This window comes from Olea europaea, chromosome 13 (genome assembly GCF_002742605.1).
Source record: "Olea europaea var. sylvestris chromosome 13, O_europaea_v1, whole genome shotgun sequence".
NCBI classification, from domain to species: domain Eukaryota; kingdom Viridiplantae; phylum Streptophyta; class Magnoliopsida; order Lamiales; family Oleaceae; genus Olea; species Olea europaea.
Window position 1 is genome coordinate 3,917,658 of NC_036249.1, and position 12,662 is coordinate 3,930,319.

Here is a 12,662-nt window from a genome sequence, read left to right on the forward strand (position 1 = left end):
CTACCCCTTGCCGAAAACATCGACAAGGGATAGAGGGGCTAATGATATAGGTTGGTAGAAGGAGACACCCCCAAGGACGAGCAAGGCAGATCACAACACACCGATGCAAGGCCATCGACCCTCATAGGGCGTTCTACCACTACACCCAGGGAGCGCTCTACCACTACATCTAGGGAGCGCTCTACCACAACCCCCAAAGATGTAGTGGTAGAGCGCTCCCTGGGTGTAGTGGTAGAGCGCTCCCTGAGGATCGATGGCCTTGCATCGGTGTGTTGTGATCTGCCTTGCTCGTCCTTGGGGGTGTCTCCTTCTACCAACCTATATCAGAGGGCAATCCGGTCTAATGGCATACCAAACCAACCCTGATAAACAAATAGAGGATGACCCTTGAGATGGACTATGTCAAAGTAACTCGGCAAGATGATCTTGTAACTTTGGAAAACCCTACTCTTTTACGTAACTACTAAAAAGTTTTATTCTAATGAGATGAGATCGACAACCGTTAAAGTTGTATATGGGACTATGGACTGTTTTTTCTGATCTTGGAAAGCACTTAAAAGTAAGATTTCTAAACGGATCCCAAAAATTATGATAAAAAATCGTTCATTTTTTTTCAAGTGAACCCACATGCAATAGGGCAACGTGCTACAGAATCCTAGGGACAGTACTTTTATCTTCTCACTTTGTTAAATTGTATTTACACTCAAAAGTTGATAGATATATGAGAAAATTACAGTAGCGATTCCTAATTTTTTTAGTTTTTGTAGATTTTAAGTTACCCTTCATTTTGAACTAGCAAAGGTTCGTAACCTTTCATAAATATGCACATGAAGTCCATCATATGTTTATTTTTATAATTACTTTGTCAAACCATTTCAAAGATAAAATATATGTTTATTTGTTTGTAGATATGAGGTAACTAGACCCTATTTGATTGTACCAAGTTTTCTATGGAAAATGGAAAATCAATTTCATTTTTCATCTTATTGGCTGTTTGATAGTTTTTTATTTTTATTTTTTTTGTTCAAGGAATTTGCTTTCTTATTTTTCTTGAGAACTAGCAATTTTCCATGCTTTCATGGAATTCGAATACTCACCACATTGGTGAGAATTCGAATTCCATCCACTGTAGTGATTTTATTATTATTATTATTATTATTATTATTATTGGCAATAGAAACAAATTTTAAGAATTATTGTAAAAAAATATTTCTCTTTAATTGACAATTTTTATGTAAAATAAAGCAAAAAAAACCAAAAGATAGATAATTTTCTTGAATTTTTGTTTGGCAATGTAAACAAATTTTATCCTCAATACCAGTAAAATCTATCATTTTAATTGACAATTTTTATATAAAACAAAGCCAAATGAACAGCAAAAAACACTTTTATTTCAACATTTTTCATGTGGAAAATTATACCAATCAAATATAATAATTTACAATTTCCAGGAAAACAAGTTCTAAACAATTCAATTTTATAGAATTCGTTTTCAATTCAATTCAATTTCATTTTTACAATCAAATGGACCCTTAGTGAAATAATTCTACATTGATTATACAAAAATTATTGAAAAATCTGAAAAACATCACAATACCTTAAAAATTAGGTTAATTATCCCATTTTTTTGCCAAACCAAGAAAGACACGCACACAGCTGAATTATAATGAAAAAAAATAATAACCTGTTATCCGTGTGTAGCAGAAAAAATAATTAAAAAATTCAAAGCCCAGAAAAACAGGTGGCCGGATGATCTCAGCCACCCATGCCATCAAAATTAGACGGCCAGGATGAACGTTCCTGGTGAGGTGGGCCGTTAGCTAGGCTGTTGACGTCGGGAGCAGTCGCTGCCGCTTAGGCAAGGTGTCCCGCGTGCGGATCAATTGGAAAATTAATTAATCACTTATTTTGACTAATTATTTAATCTATTTTTTTTGCCGTATTAATTAAATCCCGCTTGAATAAGTCGTCAGCATCGAGGTAGGTCTGTCATTATATAGTTCGAATTAAAATAATGATTAAATTATTTTTGTTAAAGGTTGAACCCTAACTTTGAGGGTCCACCACCATCCCTGTCCTGAAGTATTGTGAAGGAGGTAAATCGTAAGTTATGCCTCCAAGGGTATAGGGTGGAAGGCTGCTTGTACACTTGCACTTATCCAAGAGCCAAATTCATATTTCAGGATTCGAACCCTTGACGCGGCAGCCTCAAGCAAAGTTGGATTTCTCTACCCTCCTCTTTTACCACTTGGAGATGTGCCCTAGGGGCGATTAAATTATTTTTGTTGATCACATGGAAGGATGCTTCTGATTCTTTGTAGTTGTGGGCCGGAATGACAAATCAATGCTATTACTCAGAGAATCTCAGTGTTAATTTGTTTTTTTGTACATCAAACGTGGGGTGGGGTTAGGGCAATGTGGTGTTTGAATCCAATCATCAATTTTCCACACTAAAACTGGGGATGAACATCAAATTATACGAAATTAGTGCGTTGAACTCTTCTTGATAGAAAAGGTGATTCGAATATTTATTGATGTGGTACGTGTATTTGAGCTAATTAGTTGGACCATACGAAGGCATGCAAGATATGGTGCATGATTCTATTATTTTTTTCTCGATATTGAATTACTTTGGAAACACTTTTCGATTTTCGATATTTCTTTTGTGAATCAATAATTGTTTTGTTCCGAACTCTTAAATATTTGTAGAATATTAATGTATTTTCTTGTGACTTAACTTTTTATTATAGATAATCAATTATTGTTGGTCGAAGCATTTTTCTAGTAATCGGGCAAGTCGACACTCCTCATAGTTATGTTTGTATAAGAGAGGGGTCAATTTTGAAGTCTTGAAGTAAGATGAAAGGAGTTTATTAAATGGTGTTTTGAAGAATTTCCGTGCCAAACATGGAATTATTATTTGGTGAGTACAAGATTGTCGTAATGTCCCATCATGTACAAAAGTGGCCGGTGATTCCCTCTAGGATTATTGGTCCATTAAAATTTTAATATTTTGACTCCCTATATCACACATCATCACAAATTGAATTATTTTTGAGAAACAAAATTATTCCTGAAGCTACAGAAGGAGTAATTTTATTATTACACCCTTTATTGGCAATTCTAAAAATAAACTAAATTAATCACTCAAAGTCACTGTCTTAGTTTGCTCACGAATACTAGCTAAACTTGTAACAATTTTTGAAATTTGAATTATTAAACTAAAAAGCGTGATAGTAGATAATGACGATGATATGGAGTTTTCAGATCTCGTCTAAAATTTAATGTACTTTATTAGGCTGAAGAAAGGGGGAGAAAATGCAACTTGACGGGCAACGAGTCATGGTAGATGAAGTGTATATGATGTTTTAAAATTTTATATTAGAAGAAATTAAGACCAATTTTACAATATCTAACTAAATCCTTGACCATAGCAAACTAAGCATATTTTAGTTTTAAACAAAGATCAAAATAAGAAAAATATAGAGCAAAAAAAAATAAAAAATTACAATATGATCAAGCCAAAATATTTAAATTTGAGATTGACAGAAGTCTATAAGAGACAGTCAAAAATAAATTTCGTAAGAGGTGGCAAAATCTTATTTGATCGAACTTTAATTTTTCACTAATTAATTGCTGAGTTTTAGTTGTCTTTATTTATATCATTGAACTTAACTTAAACGAGCCCCAATAGAAATAGATACATGTTTGTGTATATATTTCATTATAAGTTGATAATTATTGTTTGTTGTGTTTCCTAACATGCTATAGTTTTGTTTCAAAAAATGATGGATAATTTATTTATATTTACAGATAAAGTGTTCAAATTTATTACTCCAAACGTGTCATCATCACTATATATATGACTTTTAATACATTAAACTCATCTTTATAAATAAGAAAACGTTAATATATTTTTAACACATCGGTATATTACACATTGTCGTCTTTCTATTTATGAAGAGTTGATGCGTCAAAACAAAATATGTCAAAATACAAGTAAGGGCCTCTTTGATTCGGTGGGTTTTCCATGTATTTTTTCCACTTTCCACCTTTTTAGCCATTTGATTGCTTAGGTTTTCCCGGCAATTAGTTTTCCTCTCCCACCCTCACGTGACACATCTTCCTTAAAACCACGGAAAACCAATTCCCATGGTTTTGGTGGGAATTGGGTTTTCCAGTCACCTTTATTATTATTATTATTATTATTATTTTATTTTCTGTAATGAGAACAAATTCTATTTATAATTGTAAAAATTTTATCCCTTTAATTGACAATTTTCATGAAAATAAAGCCAAACAACACCAAAAAATCCAAAATCTCAACATTTTTCAGGTAAAAAATTTATACCAATTAAACACATTTAGTCCTTGTTTGTTTCCCATTATTTGGTCATTAAAATGAAAACTATGACTGTTATATATTACATCAAATTATCATATTTTAATTTCTATCTTTTGTGCAGGCCTTTCATTATTATTCTTCCATTAATGGAAAATAAATGAGGCCTTAATTAACAATTCTCTATAAAATAAGTTTTAGACAATTCAACTCTTTGAAATTTATTTTCATTCTAGCCATATTTTATTTTTACAATCAAACGAATCCTAATATTTAAGTAAAATTAGAGTGAGAACTACTAGGAAGAGAAATTGAACATAAATAATAATGCAGATAAATAAAAACTATGTAGGTAGAGGCAGAGGTCCCGTTTTGTAAGTGGTGTCCGAAAATTGCGGCTACTTGCCGCCTCTTTACTTTTCCATCACTTATTTTTGAAAATTGACTTTTCACAACTTACTATTGCACAGATAAACAAGACGGCCATAGCCAGAGAGAAGTGAGGGAGAGAACAATTATAAGTTAAAATATAGCTTATAATAACCAAAAACAGTTGCACTGATTTGACCCTTTTGATGTTGTATTTATATTATAAAAAAATCGACCAGCTCAAAACCCTATTAGATTAACAATTTGTTGCGTATGGAGAAGATCAGTTTTATATCAAAAGTCAGCGATTTCCCCGCTCTCCCTGTCTTCCTCAAAGTTTGCCTGTTTCAATTCTTAGAATAAATTTTTAATCTTGAAATAACTTCTTCTTGTTCAGAACCAAATCAAGAACCTTAAAATACGTAAAAACTGCATGTTCTTTACTTCTGTTTGGTGTAATATAATCCGAACTGAAGAGCCTACCAAGACTGCGTTGTGCTAAGTATCATGAGCAGTCATTTCTTAGAGAGAATGGATAATTATCAAGGTGATTTAGATGATATAATTCGAGCTGGCGGCGGCGGAGGTGGTAGCATAGGGAGCAACATCTCTACTGCAGTTCCGGCGCTTCCGGCAGACTGGCAGTTTCCGAGCAATCCCGTTAATTATTCTTCAGGAATCGAAGAGCTATCCGATTATTTTGGGCATCCATTTTCTAACATGAGAGATCCATTTCTACATGATATAGATACAACTGTGTCAGGGTTCTTCAACAACTCAAATAATTCTATAGCTACTGGAAATCAAGCGTCTGGTGGTCGTGATGATGGGGGTGATATCGTTCTTGGTAACAAAATTCTAGACGAAGAGAGGAAAACTAGACCCCCCAATATGTTCTCAAGGATGCTCCAGATCTCTCCGAATGAAAAGTTGCTGGTATTCCCTCGCAGTTCTCCGTCGGTGGCTGCCGCTTCTCATGGAGGATTGAAGGCCCCCGCAGCAGCTGGTTCAGTATCTAATGATCACATGATTTCTCCAAATAGCTCCAAAAGTTGCTTAGTAGAAAGCCCTGGTGTTCAGATCTCGCCTCCGCGAAACACGGGTATCAAACGAAGGTTAGATTTTTTTTCTTAAACCACGATATTATCTCTAAATCGAACTCTCAAATTCTTATATTTTATGCAACAGCACCTATAGAAAATAGTATACCTTCACAAATTAATTATAATTATAACTGATATTTAAGGAGATTAACAGTATAGATTTTACATGCCAAAGTTGAGGATTCCAAAATAGGGTTTTGTAAAAATAATTATGATCGATCACTTCAATTTTCTATCAACATGTGAGTTTTAATCCAACCTGAAAAAGTAAAATAGAAAATTTCAGTTCGCTTTCATGTTATTATTTGCAAACACTGTACGTCCAAACCCCACATGACTGGACTTTTATAGTTTGATATTTGAAGTTGTCCATTACTTTCAGCTTTCCAAAGAAAAAAAGAAAGAATCTCTAGGTCTCCAAGGTTAGAAAATAAGGACTATTGAAAATCTGATTTTGATGAAATCTGCAGGAAGAGTCAGGCAAAAAAAGTAGTTTGTATACCGGCTCCGGCGCCTGCGAACAGCCGCCCTGGTGGCGGTGGAGAAGTTGTTCCATCTGATCTATGGGCATGGAGAAAGTATGGACAGAAACCTATTAAAGGTTCTCCTTATCCAAGGTAACCTAATTATTCCTTTCACAATCCCATGTCGAAGCATTGTTTAGTTAACTTTTTCTAGAAAATTCACTGTCTTGTTTGATCAACTTTCAGACGCTCTAAGTCGGTGAAAATTCTTTAAAATTCATTTTTAACAACAAAATTTTTTAATAAAATAATTTTTCATGTGAACCCATAATTTTTCCCTATTTTAAAAATTTACATCAAACACGTCTTAAATATGTAAAAATAAATATCTAATCCTGAATATCTGTGTTCTTTTTTTTTTTTTTAGTCGTCATACTTTGTCTTTGGCACGCAAATGTGCTTCTTAATTGATATGGTTTTCATTTTCTACGGATTAGGTATGTATGAAAAAATGTCTACACCAAGCAAAATCCTGTTGGGAAATTTAACTAACACTCTATCAATTAACAAAGATGTAGAGTAGAACTATTCAACACGTCCCTATTCCGAACCCTCTTAGCTTGAAATTTTCATAACTAAGTGACAATGTGAAACAAGATCCTTGTAGTTGTTAGCAAAGGAAAATGTTTATTTATTTAAATTTATATTTTGGGATCATTGTTAATTCTCTGTGTTGTCTCATTCTTATTGGGAAACGATTAGGAGGTTCGAGTATTAATTTTTGTCCCTTCTGATATTCACCATGCCAGGGGTTACTATAGATGCAGTAGTTCAAAGGGTTGTTCAGCAAGAAAGCAAGTCGAACGGAGCCGGACCGACCCGACTATGCTGGTAATCACCTACACTTCTGAGCACAACCATCCATGGCCGACACAGAGAAATGCTTTAGCTGGCTCCGCAAGATCCCAGCCATCCAAGAACAATAACCCAGCTTCAAAGACTTCACCCAATTCTCAGTCCCAGAGGGGTAAAAACCCGAGAGACAAAGATATCCAAAATAATACAGAAAATGTAATTCCATCGCCCATGGATGTGAAAAATGAAGATCTTGATAACCAGTTAGAAATGGATGGTGCAGAATTAAATGAAGGGTTTTCTTCCCAGAGTTATAAACCGGCTTTGTCGGGATCAAACCAGTCTGAAGATCTGTTTGCAGATTTGGGAGAAATAGAAGCTGGTCCTTTGGACCTTTTATTCATGGATGGATTTTCAGGAGATGAAGGGGGAGACAACAAGGCATTGGATCCATTCAGTTTCTATGATTGGTCAAGAAACAACAATAATAACCAAGCATTATACGAAGAACCGAAGAGAGATTCTTGACGACAACATCCTTGCACGACAGTTTGATTAGCTGGAGTTTCATTCAATCTTTTCTAGTCAAGTTTTTACCAGAAAAAAAGATTTAGGAGATGAGGTAACTCAAGAGAGTGATATATTAGTGGATTGGGAGCAGACCCCACGAGTAATTCCTTTCCATATTAGTGGATTGGACAGAAAGCTGAGAAGCAGAAGGTTTCGACAGTTAAAAGAAGTACATCTTTCAGACATGACTGGAAAGCTCAAGGAGGGATTGATGTTGAAAAAGACTTCCATTTTTCAAGTGGGAAAAATATTCAAGCATGACACTTTAATCATGAGAGTTTACCAGAAAGAAACCATGATTTATATGTTGTATTAATACCTTAGAAGTCAGGGAAAAGATTGTTAAAATACTGGTAAATTAAGTTTGACGTTTCTTACATGACAAGGCAATATATATGTACAAGCTTTGGGTTCCTCGGCTTTCTGTTTTTCATTGCACGTTGTGTTCTCTTGGAAACTTAGTATACAAATATTTAACCATTGTAATGTGAAACTATTTGAAAAGATTTTTACTTGACTGGTAAAATGTTAACTTCATATATGTACAGTGTACTTCTATACTGTTATTATTATTATTATTCAATTTACACTACCAAATTTCGTGTCCTTAATGCATTCATGACCATAATTGATCTCAGATAAATATTTCAATATTGTAGTTGTTTGATTTATTTATTTTTTTGGAAAAATAAAAAATAAAAATATTGCCGTATATCTTAGTGGGGTAGTGAGAGAGATTCAATGAAGGGTAAGAAAACTACAAAAAATCTTGATTAAAATTTAATTAGTATGCGAGTTATTATTTTCATAATTATTATATTTATCTTTACTAATCAACTGTGATCATATTCGAATTACAAATATAAGTAAAATCTAACTTATATTTTGAAAAACAGTTTCTTTGATCACAATTTATACACGATAAAAAAATCCATCATAATCAATATAATTTTTTTTTAAATGATGAAAGTAATATTAAATTAAATGATTGTATCCATATGGAGATTTAGTAAAAAATCAAAATTTTAATAGATTTTGATAAAAACTTATGAAATATATAATTGAAAAGTTGATAAAAATCCTGAATTTCAGACAATATATGGTTAAAATTAATTATTAATTTATCAATTTTTTTTAATTTACACCAAACAGACTTAAACACATGACGACTTTTTCCTGACATAACTAATTGGTAAATAGTCTATATTAGTGATTTGTCAAATCCATCAAAACTTTTGATAAATATTAATGTTTTATTCCCCTAGCAACTGAAAGTCCCATAATTCTTTCAAGCCTGATACAATAACAGGATTATTGATCGACTTTTTTACAGATATGTACGCTTGGACTTTGGAGATATTTCATTGATAATGAAGAAAAAAAAAAAAGTAAAACAAAAATCTGTCAATCAAAGATTCTATTTCATTCCTTGTAAATAGTCATTGAGACTGTTTGAGTAGTTTAATTCTAATTCCTTATAGTAAGAGGAAAAGGTCCGAAAGTATGTGTGGTTTGGAACTCATTTGATGGAATCACTTTGCGTATTTGAGTTGATTGGAGTGACTGTTTTTAGTCATTATTTGATTTGACGCACACACAGCTCCCCCATGACTAATTTAGTCTTGTAATAAACAATCCTTAAAAGCGTGCTTATGAATCAGTATTTTATCTGGCATTTGTCAAATAATCATCATAGGGGGCATTACTTTGTTAATTGCAATAACAACCTTCCTCCATTTATTATTATTTTTTTTTATCAAATGCAGAGCTCGGTTGACGGTTGAGGGAATAATTTCTCTCAAATGCAGAGCTCGGTTGAGGGAATAATTTCCATCGCTCGAATGAATAATGCTCTGTGTAGAGGAGGGATTTCAGAACACACACACCAAGATTTTTTTCTTGAAATTTTTTATAAGGTGATTCCCACATGGGACTCACTTGCTGTGTGTGTTCTGGAGTTGTTCTATAAAATTCCTCCTATACACACAACATTATTTTCTCTCGTATATATATTGTTAAGTTCCTTGTTTGTCATTCATTTTTAAATTTTTTTTTTCAAATTCATTTTTAATCACGAATTCACACAATAAATATTTTGTACATAAACCCAATTTTTTTTTTCTATTTTTTAACTACACGTTCACCAAAAAATTACTATTCAAAAACTCATTTTTTCCTTAAAAAAACTCTTTTAGGCTACCAAACATAGGCTCATATAGTCTTTTATCAATTGGAATTTGGAAGTGACATTTCTATAGAGTGTTGCCTTGATTTCGAAGACTTTATACCATTCTCGTGGACAATGAATTTTAAAATTGTGTATGGCAAACACTAATAAACAAAGTTCTCAATTCAAAATCAAATTCATCGATTCTTGATAAAAAAAAAAATGTATCAAATGAGCCCAAAATTGCAAAATTGTTGCCCTTCTATTATAAATTTACATTTGTATAATCATTAGCAAGGAATTCAGAGTTCAATAGTTTTATTAAAAAATTCTCTCTAGACCAAATTATAGAATTTTTCTGAAATAGAAGGAAAGAAATAATTTTAAATTTAGAGAGATTTCAAGATAAGACAAACTCACTAGTCCTCTAGCAGGGACAGAAGTCTATCAATAAGTTTCTTTTAGAGAGTCTTTAACCTAGTTTAAATATAATTCCTTTTTAATATTGTTTCGTTGTTCTGTTTTCAATCTTGTTCTTGTTAATTTGAAAGTACACTATCTTAAAAAATTGAAATTATTCTGAATTATTTCTTTATTATATTTATGAGAGAGAGAGAGATTTCGATACGGTATTTAAGGGTGTAATTAGTAGGCAAAAATGAAATCATATGTTAGCTTGTTGTTAACCTAATTCAATCATATCCTAATTAATGCCAGGTCTTGATATAAAGAATTAGCAAATCATTGATCGCATGCTCTATCATTTTCCACTTCAATAATTTTCTTGATAATTAGTTCCTTTCTATTATTATTATTTTTTAATCCTGGCTTGTAAATCAAGGTGAAGATCTGAGGTCGTCATCTCGCCATGTCATTGGGTATCTTCCGATTAAAGTTTGACTTATCACTGTCATTTCAACACGAATTTTAGTTTTCATTTTCTACACGTTGAATTATCCACCAGTAGAATTTTGACAAGTGAATTTACTTTTGGTGTGTCAAAATTTAATTAGAGACAAATACGAGATAGGAAGTTGGAGACAACCGATCTAAACTCTTTAAATCACCTTTAGATACTTCAGTGCATGTGAGAGCTTAACCATGGAATGTGATTAGTTAAATATGAAACTCTCTATTTTGTTTTCTTGTAATTTGCTATCTTGAGGTGTGACTTGAGGATACTTTGTAGTCTCACCTGGTATGGATTTTTCTTGGATTTGCTTGTGGGTGTTTGTGAGAGATTCTATACGATTGTACAAAATAATAATAATATAGTGAAATATTTATATCTTTGATGACCTTTGATTCTTCTCCAATTGATAGTTTTCCACGTAAAAATATTTTAATTTTTTTTTTTTTTTTGCTCTAAAGAGCACCAGGTTGTTCGAATGGTGAACAAAAAATACATATTAGGTGATGCAAAAAAGTTCGATGAGAAAATGAATTTTAGTTTGTGGCAAATACAAGTCAATGATGTTTTGATTCAGTCTGAACTGCACAAGTATTTAGAAGAAATATTTACATTGTTTTCGACATATCCACTTCAAGAAAAACTATTCAAAAGATGAAGCATGTTCGTATAATTGCTCAAGTCAATAAATAGAGATACTGATATTATCGCAACAATGTGTCTCGAGATACAAGGATACTCTTTGAGAAGAATATGTTCATCCTTATGAGGTGAGTTTGGCAAACAAGTTGTTATAATCGGGGATGTGTTAGCGGATCCAAAATCTTGTACGTGGAAATTGGTTTGTTGTTGTTGCAAATATGTGGTGGAATTTATATGAAGTATTGATGAACCCATAGAAAACCAAACATGTGGGTTGCAATATAATTTTTAACAGGTTTATTCGACGTGATAATGTGAAATTCTTAGAATTTGTTGATTATAAGCATTTATAGTCCTTGTGGTAAAAGAAAATGTTCACTAAAAATTTTCGAGCGACGTGATATAAAAAACCAAAGAGACGAGACATAGACAAAGGCACAATTATTTAACTTTGAGGAAACATGAAATGATTCCTATTTGAGGTTTTAGAAGATCCACTGTCAATGTGGAGTTGGTTAAGATTTTTGACTTGGCAAATAGAATTGAATTTTATTCTTTATTTCCTAGCTTTAGGGAGTAAATTCAATTGACACTTTTAATGATTTTTTAGAATTTAAAAAGTTTAGGGTATTCAATGTAAATTTTTTGAGACTCTCTAAAAGTATTGATGTATTCAATTGAGATTTTTTTAGACTTTTAAGAAACCTCTAATAGTTACGGTATATTCAATTGAGATTTTTATAAATTTTTAAAAAATCTCTAAAAATTACGGTGTATTAAATTAAAACGTTTTAGAAGTTTCTATAAGTCTTAGAGTGTTTAAATTTTAATGACTTTTAGAAACTTTTATAAAAGTCTATGAAGCATTAACTTTTAAGCAGGAAATGTTCATATAAAATTTAAAATTTGTCTCTCATTAATCACGAGATTTTGGGAGACTTTTACGGAAATAAAATGTTTTTTTTTTTCAATATTTCTTTCCTTTTTCCTTCTATGAACATTAGAGGTATGATTAATTTTTTTTTTCTTTTGATTATATTTATTTCCATTTATCTTTGTTTCTTTCTTATTGTTTATATCTTTTTTCTATGAAAAAAATAAATAAACTGGATTCGTGTATCTTTTTTTCATTCATTTTTTGTGAAAAAAATATCTATTTTTAATTAACTTATAAAATTATATATGAAAAATCTATAATTAAATTTAAATATATTTATTTTTATTTATTTTTAAAAGTATA

General features: G+C 31.8%; 1 protein-coding gene across 1 annotated transcript; it reads left to right on the plus strand.

Moving 5' to 3' along the window:
• Positions 1 to 4,932: 4,932 nt before the first annotated feature.
• On the plus strand, positions 4,933 to 8,215 carry LOC111407314 (probable WRKY transcription factor 35). Its single transcript, XM_023036727.1, has 3 exons — positions 4,933 to 5,826; positions 6,285 to 6,431; positions 7,088 to 8,215. The coding sequence occupies exons 1-3, from the start codon at positions 5,219 to 5,221 to the stop codon at positions 7,659 to 7,661; spliced, it is 1,329 nt and encodes a 442-aa protein (XP_022892495.1). The 5' UTR covers positions 4,933 to 5,218; the 3' UTR covers positions 7,662 to 8,215.
• The last annotated feature ends 4,447 nt before the right edge of the window (positions 8,216 to 12,662 follow it).